The sequence below is a fragment of the Miniopterus natalensis genome, chromosome 2 (genome assembly GCF_054644295.1).
Source record: "Miniopterus natalensis isolate mMinNat1 chromosome 2, mMinNat1.hap1, whole genome shotgun sequence".
NCBI lineage: Eukaryota > Metazoa > Chordata > Mammalia > Chiroptera > Miniopteridae > Miniopterus > Miniopterus natalensis.
This window is the reverse complement of record NC_142082.1, coordinates 158,527,460-158,549,401: the sequence shown is the minus strand read 5'-3', so window position 1 is coordinate 158,549,401 and position 21,942 is coordinate 158,527,460. Positions and strand designations below refer to the sequence as shown.

The 21,942-nt window shown below is 36.4% G+C and overlaps 1 protein-coding gene across 1 annotated transcript in view; it reads right to left on the bottom strand.

The window, feature by feature from the left end:
• The window catches only part of ABCC9 (ATP binding cassette subfamily C member 9), a 106,593-nt gene extending 86,422 nt beyond the window's left edge, over positions 1 to 20,171 (bottom strand). The window contains exons 1-7 of the mRNA XM_016197400.2: positions 20,069 to 20,171; positions 17,252 to 17,331; positions 16,926 to 17,085; positions 13,672 to 13,813; positions 9,055 to 9,176; positions 3,262 to 3,428; positions 1,751 to 1,993 (exon numbers count right to left, since the gene is read on the bottom strand). Coding sequence (XP_016052886.1) covers positions 1,751 to 1,993; positions 3,262 to 3,428; positions 9,055 to 9,176; positions 13,672 to 13,813; positions 16,926 to 17,067 — 816 coding nt within the window. The 5' untranslated portion in view covers positions 17,068 to 17,085; positions 17,252 to 17,331; positions 20,069 to 20,171. The remainder of the gene's footprint in view (positions 1 to 1,750; positions 1,994 to 3,261; positions 3,429 to 9,054; positions 9,177 to 13,671; positions 13,814 to 16,925; positions 17,086 to 17,251; positions 17,332 to 20,068) is intronic.
• Between the last annotated feature and the right edge of the window lie 1,771 nt (positions 20,172 to 21,942).

Genomic DNA, 21,942 nt, shown 5'->3' with positions numbered 1-21,942 from the left:
CTGCATCCTTGCATTCTATGCTATCGAAGGCATTTAATGAAGTAGAATAAAGAGAAACCAGGACAGATTTTCAGCAACTGGATTATTTTTAGTTGTCAAAGGATAACCCAAAATTCTTAAGGCTGAATTAATTTTAATTCCCTTTGATTTGGAAAATGTAGCTCTGTCATGAATATACCAAATAACATCGTACGAAAAGAAGACAGTAATGCACAAAGACCAAGGTTACTGACAGGCTACTCAAGATTTCTCGAGTTACTAGATCACAAGAGAGTATTTTATCAAATTATTATAAGCTAAGCAAAACAGAAGATCCCAACTTCAAACTGTTTCTCCTCCAGGTATTTTCCATCTCTGTGAATGGTAGATACTTTTTGAAGTTATGTTAGACTCATGTTTCCTAGTTCTTCTTTTTAAAAATGCAAAATAAAGAATGGCATCTATGCTTAAGCCAACTCATGGCTTCATATATCTGTGGTTGTTTACTGAAAAGATTTTAGGAGCTAAACATCATAATTATGACTTGGAGAAAAGATGAATTAAGTTTTTTTCACTGTGGCAAAGAAGCTCACTCAACACAATAGAGTTTAATCATGTTTCATATTCAATTTCCTGTTAGATGAATAATTTGATTATTTTTTTAAGTTTTTGATAAAAGGCATTAACACACCAAGTTCAAGCTAATCTGTGTTAAGTACTCAAAAACTTAAGCTATGCTTAGGCTATATTGCTAATCTTTACTTTAGCACAGTAGTCTAAAAAATAGCATGCAATACTTTTCCCAGAGGTGAAATCAGAGATGATTCACATTTATTTGCAGTAACCATTTCCTGCAATGTCAATTTCATCACACACATTTTTGACACAAAACAGAGGTCATTTTCATCATTTACCATAAATGCCTTGTTGATCTTAATTTACAACAGCCAACTCTATAACTGTTTCCCCATATCCTACTCCCTCCCAATGTTGTTGTGAATACTCATATTTTTAATTACAATAAAATTTGTAGATGATTGCATTGTAAAATACATCTACCACTGTGGATAGGATACAGAATGAAAACAAGAAAAATGAAAACAGTCAAAGACTCCCACACTTATATATTTAAAGCAATTATAAATATGCAAAGAAAGTACCACAAGAAACCAATTTTGGCTGACATATAGCTTGGTACATGGAGTAGGTAGAAGATGCCCCTTTGTTTGATTTAGTTTCCTAAGTTTGAAATTCAGAGCCCAAATTTTAGTTAATAATGAAAGAAAGGATTTTAGTTTCTTAAAGGTAAGTTATTAATGGATATAATATACTTTTCTCTTTAAATAACAAAATTATTGAGAAGACACTTGAAAAAAGACAATAAATATTCCATGAATTATTAAGATTATATGGTAACAAGAATTAGACATACATTATCACTGAATTTAATTCTTACTTTCCATTTGGTCCCAGAATAAAGAGTTCTCTCTCTATCCCTGCGCATGTATTGACTGGTTAACTAATACAATAATTAATAAATAACAATACAGGAATAAACTGTGTTTCCGGTACTTGAAACTGTAAACCTACTTTTGCCCCACCCTGTATTTCTGGTTTATCCTCAGCAGTCCAATTAACATGACTCAAAACTACTGGGAAAGGCAGAGAAAATCTGCTAGTCTTTAACAGTAGATATTATTCATGCTTCGTGCCTTTGTATTTAATAGGCCCATTTTCTACAATTATCAACATGAAAGACAGATACTGTTACCTTTTGTTCTTCGTATGCATCTTTCAGGCAAACATAATTTGTCACCGCCCTCATTGCTATTGGTAATTTTCCAATTGCCTTCAGATCGATAGGCTTTTTATGAGCTGATATGATAAGTGTGTTCATCCACCAGTATGTTGCTTTGGACAGTAAATTTACAAATGGTTGAAGAAATCTCACACCAAGATCCTGGAGGTCTTCAGGAGGTTTTACTTTCTGGGGATTCATGAAGAATACATATCTCTGTAGCAAGAAACATTCCACAGAATAACAACCCAATTCTTTTCCACATGTTAAAAATAAAATTTGAACCTTTCCTACATTTTCATTTCCGGAGGCCAAAATTTATATTTTCATACTTTTTCCCATCCTGTTCTGAAATATTCTTTAAAATATTCCCCTTTGTCACTCAATTAACTAATTGAATTCCAGACTTTTACATTTAATCCACTTGGAGTCACTTCTAAAAAATCAACTATCCTTTTAAAAGATATATAATAAAAGATAGTTATTGCAGTACTAAAATTTAATCATTCATGCTATCCTGTGATAAAGTCAACTAAATAAAGATTTTTACATTTAGATTTTTAAAAATGTGTTATCAACACCATTGTAAGCCGTTCTGTTAATTTGTGGTCTGACTAATGTTTTCTGACTGTTCTCCACTATTCATTGCAGCATGCATCTTGCCATTCAGTGCAAATTCAAAGTGCTCCGGTAGAAAATGAATATTGAAATACCAGGCGCTGCCCAGCCGGGCGTGGCTCAGCGGTTGAGCGTCGACCTAGGATCCAGGCGATCGGGGTTCGATTCCCGGTCAGGGCACATGCCCGGGTTGCGGGCTCGATCCCCAGTTGGGGGCGTGCAGGAGGCAGCCGATCAATGACTCTCTCATCATTGATGTTTCTCTCTCTCTCCCTCTCCTTTCCTCTCTCTGAAATCAATAAAGATATATTAAAAAAAAAAAGAAAAGAAATACCAGCCGCTAATATGTCACACAATATAATGAAGCATTATGTGGTAGAAAGTACAAAAGATTTGTAATCACAGATCAGAGATGAGTATTGACTGTGTTACTTGGATATATAGCAAGAGTTATCTCTACAGAAGTTTTTACATCTGTGAAATGAACAAGCTGCATTAGAGAACCTTCTTTTCAGTTTGAAATTTCTCATAATACAATAGTTTGATTAATCCAGGCTTGCTTTGGATCAATTATTGATGGCAAAACTTCTGATGAAAACAATTTCATCTATAATATGAACTAATCATAGTGTTTAGCATATAATAGGCATTTAATCAATATTTTTGAATGAATGGATTCCAGGTCAAATTGAGATTTCTGGAATATTAATGGTCTGAAACTTAATGATTAATTCAATTTTATATTTATACACATAGATGACATACATTTCATTCTCTTAAATATTATTGATTTCTAGCTAACTGTGATCTTTAATATTAGGATCCTGAATTCCAGGAACTAAACAAAAAATCCATTAGATACATACTCTGACCCGAATGACATTGATCTCCACAGCCATCAGGAGTCCATTCAAGATGACCATTATGCCTGTGATGCAGAAACGCAGATTGGATATTCCCCAACCAGACTGCCAGTACTTGACCAATTTTATGGTTTTTGTAATAAAGGCCATTACCCAATACAGGAATAGGGCTGAAAAAAGAAAAAGAAAAAGATTCAATCCTTCGCTGATATTTTTTAAAACTTCACTGAAATTTCAATATAAATATAATGCTTTTTAATAACAAAAACAATTTTGAATATTCTACTTCCAGATAATTTTATTTGTGAAGAAAACATGTTTGCTTTACTGTAGTTTGGGAGTCTTGAGTTGAAGGTATGGCAGTGACTTTAAAATGTTAGTGCTTCCACTCTGATTATATGTGATAGATGTACGGACGTAAGGAGACATATAGGTAAGGATAACCCACCCACTTCAGAATGTATGTGTAATTCTGTAGACTTTAAAACTGACTTTATTTTCTGGTCTTGTTTTTTAAGAAGCCTTGATTATATGAAGAATTCACAAGTTGTTATTTTTTGCAACCTCAACAATAGGTAAGTGTTGCTACTTCCAGGGATATGTCTAACAGGGTTACCCTGGAATTATTATGGAATCATGTAGCTAGGTCATAGGTTTCTGCTTTACAAATCAGCATTCAAAGTAGTGACCCGTCTCACTCAAAATGGTTTAAAACACCACATGCAACCACAGAGCACAGAGAACAATAATCCTACAGAGCAAACCCAGGCTGCAAGCGGTCATGTCAGAAGGCAGGGATCTACACCATCTCACAACCACAGCCAGAATTTTGCAGCAAATATGAGATGGAAGCAGAGATGTTCCTAGAAATCTGTTGTCACTGGCTCAGTTTTCTTGGAAGTTTGAATAAAGGTCAATACAAATGAATAAGGGATGAGAAAAAGAAATATAAAAACATGTGAGATAATCCAGTTTGGACATCACTTATCAAAAGCCAGAATGTTTATGGGTGATCACAACTTCCTTAGTGATAAGGAACTGAATTGTCACATAAGCTCATCATATACCCTTTTTTAGCTTAAAATACGGAGATTGTCAAAATGGATTCAGAAAAAAATAAAAACAGACCAAATTACTATATGCTACATAAAGAGATTCACTTTAAATATAAAGAAACAGTAGATTGAATATAAGTGGATAGAAAAATATATACAAAGAAAACAGTAAGCATTAGAAAACTGGGGTTGCTTATATTAGTTTCAGGTGAGGTAGACTTCAAGACAAACAGTACTATTAGACATTTTAGAAACTCTTAATAATGATAAAGGTGTCAAATTTTCAGAAATACACAATTAAAATTCACATAAGCCTAACAAAGACTTAGAAGATCTGAACACCATCAACTACCTTGAACTATTTGGTGTTTATAAGATTGATATTTAATATTATAAAATGCACACCAAAATCTTCAGACTACATATTCTTGTTAAGTGTGCATGGTACTGAAAAAAAGGAGCAATAAATTTAAAATACAGAAATCATATAAAGTATGTTCTCTGATAACAATAAAATTAAATTTAAAAAATCAAGAAGAGTAAATGTACTGATTTTCTATTGCTGCTTAGCAAATTGTGATAGATTTAGCAGCTTAAAACAACATTCTGTACATTTATTATCTCACAGTTTCCATGGATCAAGAGTTTCTATGGATTCAGGCTGTAATACAGATGTGGATAGGGCTGCAGTCTCAACAGAGTTGGCATCTTCATCTTTGCCAAAACTTATTAGCTAGAAGTAAGTCACAAGTCCCATCCACACTGATATCTAGAAATCTACAAATAGTTGGAATTTAAACAGTACATGTCTAATGAACAACATTGCTAAAGAATAAATCATAAGGAAAGTTAGAAAATATTTAAACTAAATTATAATGAAAATACTACATATTAAAAATGTAAGGATAGCAGCTAAAGCAATACTTAGAGAAAATATTATAGCTTTAGGCATTTATTTATTTTAGGGGAGAAAAAGACAAGTCTAAAATCAATAATCTAAGTTTCCATCTTAAAAGCTAGGAAAAAAAGAAGAATGAACAAAATAAATAAAAGGATGGAAACAACTGAGATAAGAATAGAAAGCAATGAAATAAAAAACAAATAATTGAGAGAATGAAAAACAAAAGCCAACAAGGTTAATTTTTTTAGAAGATCAAGAAAATTGATAAGGGCCTTGCTAGGCTGATCAAGAAAAGAGAAGCACAAATTATCAATATTAGGAATGAAAGAAGAGTTATCCCTTCTTATACTACACACTTAAAAAAGATAATCAGGGAATATCTTAAACAACTTTATGACAATAAATAAAAAACTTGGATTTTAAAAAATTTTCTTGAAAACTACAAAAATATTTATTGGAAACTATAACTTACCAAAATTGAAATAAGAAAAAATTGACACTCTGAAGAGACTCTATCTAATAAAGAAATACATTTTAATTTTAAAATTCTCCCTTAGTTGAAACTACAGACTCAGATGACTTCACTGGTGAATTCTATCAAACATTTAAGAAAGAAATAAAATTAATCTCATTCATATCTTTCAGAAAATAGAGAACATTTTTCAATTCATTTGTATGTCCCAGCATATAAAAATCGGACAAAGATATTGCAAAAAAGCAGGCCAATATCTCTCAAAATATAGCTATAAAAAACTTTAACAAATTCTAGCAATACATGGATAATATATCACGTGTGCCTTAGCCCAGAAATGCATGGCTATGTTATCACTTGAAAAAGCAATCAGGGGACATCAACAGAAGCACATTAACAGTGATCTGTGTCCCAACAAATGCAGAAAAAAATATTTAATAAAATTCAACATCTATCTATGATTTTAAAAACCCTCTGAGAAAACTTAGAATATAAGAAAACTTACTCACTTGATAAATTTCTTATATTAAAAGCCTATAATTAACTTCATAATTAATTACGAAGGACTATGTTTTCCCTAACATCTGGAACTAGACAAGGATTTCACTCTCACAATGTCTATTCTACATTTTACTGAAGGTCCCACCTAATGCAATATGGCAAGAAAAAGAAAGCATAAATTAAAGTTTGAAAAGAAACAAGTATAGCTGTCTCTATTTTCAGATGGTATGTTTGTTTATATAGAAAATCCAGAGAAACCAACAAAGTAATAATTAGAAGTAACAGCAAATTTCCAAGGTGACAAGAATCAAGGTCAATATACTTTATACAAAATCAACTGTATTTTACACAATGGCAGAAAGAATTGGAAATAAAATTTAAAATACAATTCCATTTATAATAGCAATAGTGAACCAAAATTGTTATTAAATTTAACAAGATATGGAAGTCTTCTACATTGAAAACTATAAAACCTTGCTAAAGCAAATGAAAGAACACCTCAATAAACAAATAATGGATTGCAAAACTCAATATTTTTAAGATGTCAATTCTCTCCAAGTTGTTCTATACATTCAGGGCAATCCTTACCATAATCCTACCAGATTTTATTTTATTTTTTTTTGGTAGTAGCAACTGACAACCTGAGTCTAAACTATAGGGCAATGCAAAGGAATGAGCATATCCAAAGCAGTCTTGGGAGAAGAACAAAGAAAACAAGTTGTGTGATTATAATATATGACTTCAAGACTTCCAAAGCTACAGTAATCAAGACAAAATGGTAATGGCATAAAAATCTGTGAATAGTTCAAAGGAATAAAAAATACAGAGCCGAGAAATAGATCATACTCAAACAGTTATTTGGTTTCATTTTTTACACAGGTCCTAAAACAGTCCAATAAGAAATGGAAAGTCTATTCAAAAAATGGCGCTCAAACACGTGAACATCCATCGGGGAAAAAAGAACCTTGACACCAACCATGGCACATTTAACTTAAAATGAATCATAGCTCTCAAAATAAAAACTGATACTATAAAACTTCTAAAAGAAGACAGGAGAATATGAGGGAGACATATGTTGAGAAGGCAAAGATTTCTTAAGACACAGACTATACATGAAAAATGATGAATTATACTACCTCAAAATTGAAGTCCTCTGATCGCAGTACCTTGTTAAATAAATGAGTATTCATGCCACAGGCTAGGAGGAAAATATTCTCTAAACATGTACCTGATGACATACTAGGATCTAGTATATACAAAGTCCTCCTACAACTCAATAAAAATACAACCCAACAAAAGGCAGCAAATGATATGAATAGCCATTTCACAAAAATAGCAAATGGCCAATAAATTCATTGAAAAGTGCTCAACGTCACTTCTTAGGGAAATGCAAATTAAGCCCACAGTGTGTTATCAGTACATACCCACCAGCATGTCTAAATTATAAAATTAAGATAATCATGGTGGAGAGCGTGTGAACACTGGGACTCTCACACATTGTTAGTGAAACTGTAAAAAAAACACTTTGGGAAAAGATCTTGCGATTTCTTACAAATATAAACATTTAACTAACTACTCTATGACCCATCAATTCCACTCTAGGTATATATTTAAGAGAAATAAAAACATATCCACAAACAAGTGTTTAACTCTAGTTAATGATATGCATGCTGAAATCATCAGGGGGTGATGCATATTAATGTCTGCAACTTTTACATGCATCAAAAATAAGATGGATTGATCAATGAAGAGGGATAGAAAGATGTAGATATTTGATAAAATAGGGTAAAATATAAATTGAAGTTTCTGAGTAGTAGATATGTGAGTATTCAATAATTCATTCAACTCTCTGTATGTTTGGTAATGGTCATAATACAATATTGGGACAAAAGTACTAGTTTTGTGATCTTAAAAGGAGTGTGATTTTTCTAGGTCCAAATATTTCTTTCCTAAAATAAGAAGAAAGTTATGTTCATCATATACCAATAAAATGAAATTTATGAACTTTAGAAAATTATAAGCATTCATTCACATCCAAACACACACAACTCTGTCTACAATTTTAGGAGATTCACAGGTCCCTGAAGCCCATCCATGATCCATGTTCCATACCTTCCTCTCAGCTCTGTTTATGAAATTGTGCACCAAGGAATGCTAGGATGGGTCAGAGTATTGAATATAACTAACTGGGATGAGTTAAATTATTTCAGCCTAAGGAAAAAATAAGGGACATTTTAGACAGTCTCTGATTTCTACAGGACAGGGAGGAAAGAGAGGCTAACAAGATGATGTTAGGCGCGATGCAGATGCGAGGGGCTGTGCTTTGGGGCAGTGCCTCTCAGGACAGCACAGTTTGCAGCGTGCTATGAAGGATACTCTGCCACGTGGAGCCCCCCTGAAGCCTTGGCAGCAATTCTAGAAAGAGCATGACACTCCCATAGTATCAATGAAAGGCTTGAACCTTCAGAAAATGCCTCAGGACTCCAAGGCAAAGGCAGAAACCCATGGAACTAGATTAGATAATTGGTTCATGGGGCCATACAGTGCAATAGCTCCTCTCAAGAGCTCTGGTTCTGCAAGCCAGAAGGCCAGCGCATCCCCTCCACTTCCTCCTGCCACACACCAACACATCAGGAAGGGCATTTGGTGAAGAACAGATGTCCTGGGGAAATGATGTTTTCACAGCCTAGAGCAGCTCAGTTTATCTTCCTCTCCATATTTATTGGGAGACAGAAGAATGAAACATTGTAGTTTTCCCATGTTTAATTTTTCCCAATCCCAACCCATGCTGATAGCATCTACTATGAGAAAAGGGGAAGACAAAGAGCTCTTTGGGGGCAAGGGGAGAGACAGTAGATCATACTTACCTAAAAGTAATTTAGGAAAATTTGATGTTTCAATGTTATGATAATACACTATTGATGTTGTAGTGGCAACGAATCCCATCACGGCCGGCATGAAGAAGTGGAGATGCCGCGAGTCCTTCCGTCTACGGAGAGAGGGACAGTGTCAGTGTCTACAGCTGTTGATTCCAGATCGTCTCTCATTTTGTTTCTTTCTCATTAAAACTCTCTCTTGGCAATAAGATATTTAAAGTACAGAATTGCAGCAGTGGTTGCCAAAAGAACATATAAAGAAAGATTATATTGGGGGACATAATTCTGTTACATGGAGGGCTGAGTAAACACAGCTAAACAAAAGACCTAAAGGGCTACAATGAAAGCAAATATATAACTGCTCCTATACTGAAGGGCAGACCCGCTGAAAGAATTTAACACCTTCTAGCAAGTAAAAACTATCAACTGAAAATAAACTCTAATGTATGTGAAAAGTATATTTATTTTTTGATAGCTTCCCTGAGCTTTTCAGTGATTTGTCCATTTTCATTAATCCATTGAATACTTACGTGTTTGCTGATCCAGATACTGTATTAGATTCTGGGATGTAACAGTGAACAAGACAAGATACACTGTCTGTGGTGACAAAATTTAGAGTTTGTTGAGGATAGTAATAGTATATAGTAATTATAACACAGGTGAAGGGACTGTGCCCACATAAAGGGCTAGGGTCTAGGACAGGAAGCTTTGTGAAAGAATGCGCTTCTAAACTGAGGCTTTAAGAATGAGAAATCGCTACCCAGAGGAAGAAGAGAGGAGGACTTCCAGGCAGAGGGTTAGATCTGTTCAAGGGCACTAGAAGCAATTCACTATGATTGCAAGGAGACAAGGCTTTGTTCTGAGGACAACAGAGAGCTTCAGGTGGATCAGAAATATGACAGGACAGATTTGCATGGTAGACAGCCCTCAACTCCATTTACATTAACAATGCCACACAATGAAGCATTTATAGTTTCTCAAATACTTAAAAATATTAGTATACAAACAGCACAGAAAAGAAAGTAACTTGTTTGAGAGTGAGGGAAAGAGACACATTTGGGAAAGTCATTTCAGAAGAGATGGTTGACAATGGGAACTGAAATAGGAAAAGGAATCCACGAGTCAGGAAAGTGGTAGAAGAGGGACCAGAATGTGCAAATACATAGAAGCATGAAACGGTAGTGTAAGGTTTCTTAAATAGAAAATCTGAGATAGCATAAAGGGCTTTGTATGCCACGTAAGGAGCTGGAATCTAATCTTGTGGAAAGCTGAAATACTTTAACGGGTAAGTGGTACAGTCAGATCTGAGTTCCAGACATATCAATTTGGTAGGAATGTGGATAATGGAGCTGATAGGTAGCGTGCAGGTTTGAGCTGAGGGGAGACACAGAAGGAAAGAAAGCAGTTAGCCTGGTATAGGCCAGGCGAGGGATGATGAAAGCCTGAATTAAGCCTTGGCAGCAGAAAGATGGAGGAATAATACACTTGCAAAATGTTAATTGTTAAAATGGACAGGACTTTAATAGTGTTAGGGTATGAGGGTGGTAATGATGGAGATGTAGAGAATAATTCCCACTGTGCTTGGGTGGATGGTGGTTTAACAGGATGAGCAAACTGGAGAGAGGAAGTTAACAAGTTTCAACAGGAATGTGTGGACTAATAAACACGCAAAGGAAGTCATCTAATAGGCAAGTGTATGTAGAGATTTGGAACATGATCAGTGATAAATTTGGAATCATTAATATAGACACAGTAATGAAAATGTGAAAGTATATGACAGCATAAAAGCTGGCTTGGAAACAACCCACCACCTCCCAGAAACAGTTCAAAGTGGTCAATCAGAAAAAAGTAAGAAATAATTCATCAGTACAGAAATTAGGAAATCCTTATAATACTCTTTAGTTATTGAACCAAAGAAAGAATTTTAAAAAATCACTTAACGGGACATTTTAAAATGAGCATACTACCTATTAAAGCCTATAAAATGTTGCCAAAACTATACCCCGAAGAACGTTTATAACCATAAATATATTCAATAAGAAATAATTATAATTAAGTAGTCAGTCCAAGAAGTTAGACAAAGAATAATAAAGGAAGCAATAATAAAGGATGACTAAAGATAGCAGCTAACGTAAGGTTTTATATTTACTGCGGCATTTATCTGTTAGTGGCTTTTAACCATTCAAGTTTTTTATTAGGATTACTGTCATACTGTTAGTGCTCTACTTACAAAGTTGTCTAGGTTGTGAGCAGTTGCCCCAACCTTACTCTTTCCCTTAAGCTCTATCATTTTTAGAGTGTGAGTCGCTGACCTCAATGTTCTACGGAAGCACATACATCCCATTATAGCAGAAAATCTCTAGTCAGAAAGTTAGGAAGAAAATTTTAAAAGTGTACATCACAGAGAACAAAATAATAATTTCAAAAAAGAGAAAATGATAAAAACCTAAATGAAAACATAATAATAGTGAAGATTTTAACACACATTTTAAAAATTTAATGGATTTTAAATAACTTAATTAAATAATATAAAAATAATGCACAGGACTTTAGTAATCCAATCAGTAAACTCAATAAAATTTCACCTCCTACAAAGAATATATATTATTTTCTAACACTCATTAAATACTTATATAATAATCAAGTATTTTACTGTTGTGAAAATATTAATAAATCCCAAAAAGAATTCATTTAACAAATCATATGCCCTAATAATAAATCTATCAAATTAGACTAAAAAGCAAACTAAAAATGATTCCTAGACCTAGGAGAGTACCATAAATTTTTTAGATAGAAATAAAAAGGAGAACACATTACAAATACCTATCCATAAGGATATTTCAAAGGAAAAATTAATAGCTTTAATATCTGTATTATTATACAAGAAAATCAATTATTCAATTAGGAAGATCTTTGCATTGTTTTGCTAATTATAATGAACATTTTGAACATTTTAAGTAAAAAACAGTCCGTAAAGATTTTGTTTAAAAAATATTAAGAAGGAATGAATGATGAACAGCATCAAATGTAACAACTATGCTCAGGAGGAAAAGGTATCCATTAAGGTGTTGTTAATGTGCATTAGGATTCTTGTAGAAGCAGTTTCCAGGATAGGACAAGGCAAGAGAAAGCAAACTAAATGTGTGGGTTCAACAGTAACTGCAAGATGACTTTTGAGAGGCTTGGACAAATAGGGTAAGGGAAAGAAGTCTATAGCTAAAGAAAGGGAGGGAGTAGGGCAAGAACAAAGGTTTACTTCTGCTTGTTTTTTAGCATGGGTCTCTTGTATCGCTACCACTATAAAACAAAGTTCTGCCATTAGCATGGGTCTTCGTCATTATTAGTTCAGCCTCTGTTCTAAGTCTCTGACTGAATCTACACATCAACCACGAGGCTGGAAAGGAGGAGTCATCCTTGCCTACATGATGTCAGATTTTTAGGAAGTATTGAACTGACCAACCTTCCACTTTATACATACACACAGAAACAGGTAGAGTCAGCCTATACATATATCAAGGGAATAAAAAATGAACACTAGACTGGGCTCTGCTAATAAAAGTACAAATACACCACAGTGTTTTAAACAATTATCATTAAGATAACAGCCAATTAAGCTTCTAATGTTTGGAGACATGGCATATCTTAGAGTTTCTGGTTTTTCTTTTTATCAGAAACCACGATGTGCACATATATGCAAAGAACTCTCATAGAACATTACAAAATAGTTGGCTCCGTGTCAAAAGCTTAGTTTCATTCCTTGTTAATTACAACAGCAAAACATAAACAGATGTCAAGGGAAGTTGTTATTAGATAAGAGGGAAATGATTTTTGGAGCTTTTTTTTCAAAAATTTCAAAGGCCCTTTCATATCAATTCTTCAATGAAAGGTGTACCATTTGGCATAATTTCATAATCAAAATTTTCCCATCACCTGAGTTTATTTTCTATTATTATGTGATAAAAATATTTTCCCTACATTATGTTCAAGTTTATAAATAGAATTCATTACACTCTAACTGCCTAATATAAACTTCTTCTTTTATAAGAATGACAAATCCTTTCAAAAGTCAGGGATTTGCAACAAACTATGATTTTAAAATATTTTTGTGCTGTGCCTCAATCTGTAGCTATATCCACACAGGTTCTTGGACTACTTTAATGCCTGCCTCATCTATATTTGCTTCTTTACAAAATAAACTGAAATACCTGAGAAGTGGTTTTATATTTATATGTACATATATAGTTATTAGAGTTATATACCAATATAGACAATCTTGCTATTTATACCTACTTTAAGAGACAAGGTAAACATCAAAGTGTTTAAAAGGACAGAACTTTCTGCCAGGGCTACATAGATGAAGGAACAAAGAAACAGAAAGTATATCAATAAGTGTAAGTCACAGAGATCTGAACTTGTATTATCAAAGAAATTATGTAGCAATATAAAAATATGGCCAACATGCATGATCATCATGGATATTGGGTGGCGGCTTTTGTTCCTAAGTTTTGACCAAAAAGTTAGGCCTGACTTGGCATTCTCTTAGCTACTACCCATATCAGCACACTCACTTATATGCATAGTGTAATCACAATAAGTCGAGTCACTTACGAATCTGAAACTATGCCTTCTGCTATTTCACAAACATGCACAAATAGGAGAGCAAACGTAAGAATCCATCTCAGGTTATGTCCAGGAAAGTGAAGCCATGTGTTGTGATGAATTTGTACTTTTGAGCTTTGACTGCCCCACCCTGAAAAAAGAAAACAGTAAAGAGATAAACAAAAGGATCAATTATAATCATGGAAATAATTTACACTGTTATATGCTTTGGGAAGTTCATGAGATCTTAGTGCTTTCTAGAGTAACAGTGGAAATCCTGATGTATTTTCATTGTTAGAAAATAATTTCAATGTAGTTTTACAAGATCGCCTAGGTTAACACGTTAACACTTGTTGCACTGTTCAGGAATAACACCAACTCTGAGTGACAGCATGATTATTTCATGTTAATCAGAGCTCTTACTCACAGGTCTTTGATTCATTTAAAAGGAAAAAATTAATGATAATATTAATAAAAGCAGTTTGGTGTCTAAAAAAAATCTTTCAAACCATACTATCTATGAGAAACTAACAAAAAAAAGTCATATATGATAATGAAATATAGGACTCATTAGTTGAGTTAATTCTTAATCATATGCCTATTATGTGAGAAAAAATGGAAACCTGTAACTGGGCCAGCACTATTCAACAGTGGTAGTGGTATTTTCTCAAAGAAAGCTACAGTTTTGTTCATTGTTGACCTTTAAGCAGGATCAAAACCAGTATCGGTTCACCTTTACCGCATCATTGAAGAAAAAATTCAAGATTACATTTTAGTAAAATTTTGATGGTTTCCCTCAAACAACAGAGTAATGCCAACTCATATGTGGTGTGCTAGGAAAACACTCCACTTTGTCTCATTTTGTGACCCTTTTTTTCTCATTTTTTGAATACAGAGAAGAATGAATGTCTTGGCCACCGTGAATAATGCTGCAATGAACATAGGGGTGCATATGTCTTTGCAAATAAATGTTTGCAAACTGGAAACAACCAAAGTGTCCTTCAATAGATGACTGGATAAAGAAGATGTGGTACATATATACAATATACTACTACTCAGCCATAAGAAAAGATGAAATACTGCCATTTGCAACAGTATGGATGGACCTTGAAAATATCAGGCTAAGTGAAATAAGGCAAACAGAAAAAGTTAAGAACCTTATGATTTCATTCATATGTGGGATATAAAACTGAAAGCAACAAATGGACAAAAAAGAAAAACAAAACTCAAAGGCACAGAGAACAGTATGGTGGTTACCAGAGGGGTAGCAAAGGGGAAGGGGTCAAATACATGGTGAGTGAAGATGACTTGACTTTGGGTGGTGGGCACACAATGCAATATACAGGTCATGTATCGTAGAAATGTACACTTGAAACCTATATAATTTTATTAACTAATGTCACACCAATAATTTTAATAAAAAGAATATTTTCAAAAAGAATAAATGTGCTTTGTGCCTCAAATATTGCAGGAAGGAATTTCTTTATGAACAAAAGGGATCCCTGAAGCATTTGAAAAGTGATTCATGTCTGAGTTGTTCCCAAATGAACATTATTAAATGATTAGTTACATTTAACGTATTTTACTAGAATTTATGCCATAAACTCTTGCAGCAAACCCTGTGTCTTTTTTGTAGCATAATTTTCCTTATACCTGATACTTCTTTGAGATTGATTTATGTACTCTCACTAACTCAAGTAGCCAATGTGAGAGCTGAATAGTTTGCATTTTTTCCATTTCCCTTTGACAATGTTCACTCCAATTCCAATTGAATCAAATACCCCTTTGCCAGCCTTTGTGTTTGATGCTAGAAATGCAAATAGGGTTTTCCCAACCGCTCGTAAGAAGTTAATTGGATGTCAAAATGAATCATTAATTATAGAATTGCCACTCTAAAAAGTAGATGTTCTACTTTGGGCCAAAGGGCATTCTTAATGTCCTATAAATAATACTACAGAAATAACTAGTGTTTCTATAAATGGCCACTGTAGTCACAATATATTTAATGTCTGTACATTGGTTTAACATGAAAAACTATGTGCCAAGAATATGTATGTTGGCCTTTGTATGACATGATATGCTATAGTATAACAGAAATTCCCTTCCAGCCTCAGGAAGAGTTAGTTGTTCTAGCAGGTTAATTCCCAGGAAAATTTGTTCCTATAATTTGTTCCTAAATTTGTTCAGTGTAACTGAGCACAACGCAGTATATAGTTGTCTTTCTTTATCCTCGATGGATACATTTCAAGACCCCCAGTGGATGCATGAAACCACAGATAGTACTAAACCATAAATATATTTTTTCCTATACATACATGCTTATGATAAAGTTTAATTTACAAATTAGGAAAAGTACCAGATTAACAAAAATGACTAATAATAAAATAGGACAATTTTAACAATACACTGTAATAAAATTTATGTGAATGCCCTCTCTCTCTCTCAAAATATTTAATTGTACTATGCTCAGCTTACCATTTAAAAGAAGCACTTTAGGACATATCCAAACCGTCAGCATTACTAGTCTTGCACTTTAGGGCCATTATTAAGTAAAATAAGGGTTACCTGAAGACAAGCACTGTGATACGGTGATAGTCAACCCGACAACCCAGGGGGCTGCTAAGTAACTAATGGCTGTGTAGCATATACATCGTGGATACACTGGACAAAAGGATGATTTACGTTCCCAGTGGGAGAGAATGGGAAGGCATGAGATTTCATCATGCTACTTAGAACAACATCAATTTTAAAACTTATGAACTGTTTATTTCTGGAATTTTCCATTTAATATTTTCGGACTGCAGCTGACTACAGGTAACTAAAACCAAGGAAAGCAAAACCAGGAATGAGGAGGGACTATTGTAATCATCTCTCTTAACTTGGAACATCTGTTTCACTGGACTAGAATATTCTAGGTAACACTGTGTTTTATTCATTTTCCACGCTCTTTACCGAGCACAAAGCACGGCTCAGCAAATGCTTTTGATCTATCTTATATAATTCTATTTTCCCTGTTTTTAAAAAAACTGTTGTTGCTACTTGATGTCCATTTCTAAGATGGCATGTAAATCCTATTTTACCTACAGAATATTATATGTCAAAAAAATAAATAATTGGAACACACAATACTTGCTTGTCCTTACAGAGTTATGTATCAGTTTTCACGTTGGAGAAATTGGTTAACATTATACCGAACCTCATCCATTAATAAGATTTTTTTCATAAACATTAGGTGATGTAACATAGGACAACAGATTACTTACCAATAAACAATATTGGAAAAGTGATAAACAACAGGAAGACATGAGGAACCAGGTTGAGGGCATCCACAAAGCAGGGATTTTGTAAAACTCCATTGTAGATGTTATATGAAGAAATGTTGTTACCACAGAATGAAAGGCTCATCTTATTATATGGTTTACTCTAAAATGAAGAGAAAAGAGGAAGAGCCTCTTATTATTAAATTTTCCTTCATAAAATTATAGCCTTAAAAAAGGGTTAAGTCCTCAGAAAAACCATGCAGTGTTAGTGGAGTTATTCACAATTCACAGATGGGGATACTGACGTTCAGATTTGTCCAGTAACTTACCAACCAGTAGAGTAGCTGGCATCCACACCCACGTGTCTGCCTATAAACTGTTTGTCCCGATGTATCACACAGCCTCCAATCTATTTTTTAAAGAAAATATCTTATCTATTCTTACTAAGAATAAGTAGCAGCTTAATATTTTAACCTCAATGAATATTTTTAAAGAAAATATCTTATCTATTCTTATTAAAATAAGTAGCAGCTTAAGATTTTAACCAAACTGGACTTTGTTTCTTTTTCACATTTATGTAACCCTGGATTCTGAGCTAGATTATTCAAGTCTGGCAATGGTTTGAATAACTAAAATAGTACTTTTTCCTCTCTTCCCTTTCACTGATTTTTTTTTTTTTTTTTTTTTTTTTTTTAGCAATAATCACAAATAATATTTTTTCCTGGAAAAAAAGTGTTACATAGAAAAGACTGGCCACAGTACGTACACTATTGGAGAAAACAAATTTCAAGCAAAAGTTTTATAAAGCATTATATAAATAGAATAACTAGTTAGAAAGCCTATGTGTTTACAGTCTATTAAAGCTTATATGGAATTCCTCTCACATATCCATTCTGGTAAGCCCCCCCCTTTTTTTTTTTTTGATAAATCATTGATGTGCTCTCTAGTTGAGACCTTTTCTTGTCTTAAAAAAAAAAGTCATACTTAAAAAAACCTCAAAATAAGATTATATAATTGGCAATCTTTATCAACTATAAGATTCTAAGCTGGATAAAGGAATTATAAAGAATTTAAGATTTTTAAAATAACAGGAAAATGGAAGTTATGCCTTTATAATTATATGCTAGATGTATTTCTGGTAAAGATGAAAAAAACAAAAACTGAAAATTAATAGTAGCTAGTAATGGAATTTTTAGTAGAGATCATAAAAGAAAACTTTAAGCCCACTCTAAATTGACGGGCATGTATAAACTGCTTTATTTATTTTAGCTGGGTTTAGAATTGTATACAAAATTATAATATTCCAATTGGCCACATTTATAAACCTTGACATTTAATCATTATCCCTGAGTCAAATGCTAAAAATATAATCTGAATTTGCAAAACCTACACTTCATTAGCCCTAAGCATAGCCTGCTTAGTATTAAATCAATCCTAAAAATAACCAATTAAGTAACTTTTGGATAGATGTGTGTGACTGTGGAAAGAAAGTGCAACAACCTGAAAAAGTCAAAGAGTATTTTCAGTCGTGTATCTGATGTCTGGGATGCTAGGCCATTAATTAACTGTAAAAATACTTATAGATGCTGATCATGTGCTAGACACTAGGAATCCAACAGTGCACATGACAGAAACAGTCCATGTGGTTTTAGACTATATAGGGTACATCAACCCCAACAGTTCATGATATAATGTAAAGGTTATGATCCAAAAGACAAATAGGCAATGACATTATCACATAAAGGTGCATATTCCAGATTGATAAAGCAAAAGCTTTAGAATGATTTCGTCCTTCTACCATAATCTCCAACCGCAGATTCCCCCGGCTTCCAACCTGTTCACTGTCTCTCACCCCATCTCTCCTTTTGCCTTTTCTTCTGCGTCCACTTCCATCTTCTCGCTTTGATCCCCACCGTCCCCCTCCAACATCCGCCTACAGGTGGCACATTCTAACAGCCAGACCACGCTACCACCCAACACAGACAAAGAGAGGGAAGGGATAAACTTAGCGCAGATAACATTGAAAATCATTGTGTTTAGCCAAACAGTTTTTATTCAATCAGGGTCTTTTAACTTATTCTTAACATCTCCAAATGTCATTCAAGGTTTCCCCACCAGAACCCAGGTTAAGTTGGAAAGGCTTTGAGAAGGGTACAAATTGCTGCTCCTGCTGGCTAGACTCTGTCCTGTGACATCTTTGAGCCCCGCCCCTTCCAGATCTGTCTAGTTCAGCTAAGCCCTGACAGGGGCCCAGCATCAAGAGGAGGGAGAGGGAAGACAGGCCAGATAGGAAGACGTGACATTTTCCTCCCCACAAGCATAAACCCACGGAAAGATGTTCACGGGTTTGTTTATGACAGCTGATAGAGTTAGAGAATTGACTAAATGAACTTTAAAGACAAACATCTGAGCTGAAATTTTGACGATAGGGATGGTCTGCAGAGCAGAAAACAAAAAGAAGATACTTCTTGATGACCAAACATGATTTCATGGCAAGAATTCTACTGTCAGAACTCTTATTCTTTAAAGTACACTGTATGTAGAACTCCCCTCAGGCGTTAAAAAATTTGGATTTAGTTGATAAGCATAAAGGAAGGGGAAACTATTCCTCTTTCCTGTTCACCCAGCAGAAAGTGTTAGTTCTAAAGTAGTAGCAACCCCGGAGAATTTAACATGCAGGAAACACCTAAGGGAAGCATACTAAGAGCAACATTAAAGCTTCCATTCTTACACACACAATAACTCACTCTTTAGTTATTCAGAGATTAACCAAATTATGTTATGAGAAAGAAACCTTACACTTTAAGGAACTTACTTAGGAGGATCACATCAACTAGCTACGAAAACAAATGTAGTAACGTCTTGAAATTATTCAGCCAATGGTTCAGAAGATACGCACAAAAATATGTCTGTCTGTTTATCTATCTATCCGTCTATAAATGACAGATCTGAGTGGGGAAAATCCCTACCGAAAAAATGCCCACTGACTTCTCATGCAGTGCCTGACCTGAACGCACCCACTGAAGCCCTAGCGCGCACCGAAGGAAATGCTGGAACTGCTCAGCAGATAAGATTCCTTAGACAGACACTCCAATGGTATTTTTTTCTTAATCCCAAACTGAACAAATAAAGCAACAAATAAATACCTTGGGCAATCGCCCGACGCTGCTTCCAACCCCTACTGGTGCACTTGCGCCACCGTCAAAACACCGGCTTCCTACACTGTCTTACGCGTAAATTTCAGACCTGGAACTCCTAAAAAACAAAGAGTAACAACAATTACGCAGAGAGAAAGCTACTTTGTGAAAAATACGGTAAATGTCTAAGAGGGGGGGGAAAAGTTAGTATTAACTCCTTACGCTATCTCCAGTTGGTTTAAGTAGGAGCCGGCAGTTTTGCCACAAACGCTGGAAACCTGATCCCCACGCCCTCTCCTCTCCGGCGGGCCCGCTCCCTCAATCCTAGAAATAGCCGCGGCGCCCGCAAAGCGCTGTAACGTGCGCGGGCGCCTTTTGGCTGCGAAATGTTAGGTCTAAGTCGACAGCTTACAGTTATTCGTTAAAATTTTAATAATATTGATGTAAAAGACACGGACTCACTTACTCCGAAGGCAGAGTTTTCCTCCCCTAGCCGAAGCCCGCAGCGCGCCGGAGTGGATTATTTTTAGGGTGGTGGGAGACCAGCTGCTGCCTCCTATCGAGTTTCTAAATTGCACAGACTGCTCTGGGCTGGGGCTCGGGCGGACGCGGCGGCTCCGAGGCAGGAAACTGGGCAGCAGCCCCGAGCGCAGCGCCCGAGCCTGGAGACCCTCCCCACCCCCGCCCGGCCCCAGCTTTCCGCACGGGAGCCGCACACTTGGGCGCGCGGGGCAGACTTTTACAAACACAAGTAATACGCGTCCCCCAAACTTCATTAGACACCGAAACTTGCCCTGTGTCATTCAGTGATTCACCGGGGTCGGGTTTTTAGACGTCTAAACACGCAACGCACTCACATTGTTGTCCCCCGGGCTCTGTTTGCGCCCTTATATTCACCACATAAGGAAGCAGATTTGGGGGTTTCACCATTTCCCCCCTGAGCAGAGCAGGGTAAGGAAGGGCTCATTCCAGGCAGAAGAACCGGCTGCAGGGAGGTGGGGGTGCGTGCGAAGGTCTCGGGCAGGAGCGACGCCGGCGCGAGCCGACTCCTCGCCCCCGCCCCCCGGACAACTCGGCCACCCCTGCGGACCGTCGGCCGCGCTCCCGCGGGGCGACCCCTACCCTGGCTCCCCAAAAGTGGGACTCTGGCTCCCACGGCTGCACAAACAGTTCCCCTACTTTTGCTCCGAGAGAGAGAGATCGTTTATTCTCAAGAAGACAACGTGTTTAAAATACACTCGCTCCACAGTAACTCCCCGCCCCACGCAAGCCGTAAAGTCTGTCCCAGGCCACCTTCTTTAATTAACACTCAGCTTTCTCAGGGACCGTCGCCAAGTCGGCTTGCAGGAAGCGCTGTTTTCAGCAGCCGCCCTGGTCTGGTGAATGATGGTCGGGCAGCCGGCTGCTGCCTCCAAGGCTCCGCGCGCCACCCCTAACCCAAGGGGCGCCGCTCCAGGACCGCCGGCACCCGGAGCCGTCCCGGGGCCTGAACCCTCAACCCCGGCGGCCTCCTGGCCTCTCTGCCTGCGGGCAGAGGCGAGTCCCGCCCCGCAAGCCCCGGGGGGGGGGTCCCCAGGGCGCCTCACTCCGGGAAGGACGCAGCGCGCTCAGATGGGCGCCCGGCCTCGGTCCGCGGCTGAAGCTTGGACCCCGTGGCCGCCAGGGGTCTGCGGGGCCTCGTGGGGCCGCACTCGGGAGGGTCCCGAAGGCTCTGGCTCTGCGGCCTTTAAAAGCTTGGCAACTGCACCCTAGAGCTGTCTGGCGCGGTGCAGGCTCGGGGAGAAAAGAGCATGTTTCAAGAATGGGGTTCTCGGTACCGTGGGTGGAATCCGGGGAGACCCAGGAACAGCCTGGAAGGGGGACCAGAGGCGCCCCAGGACGTC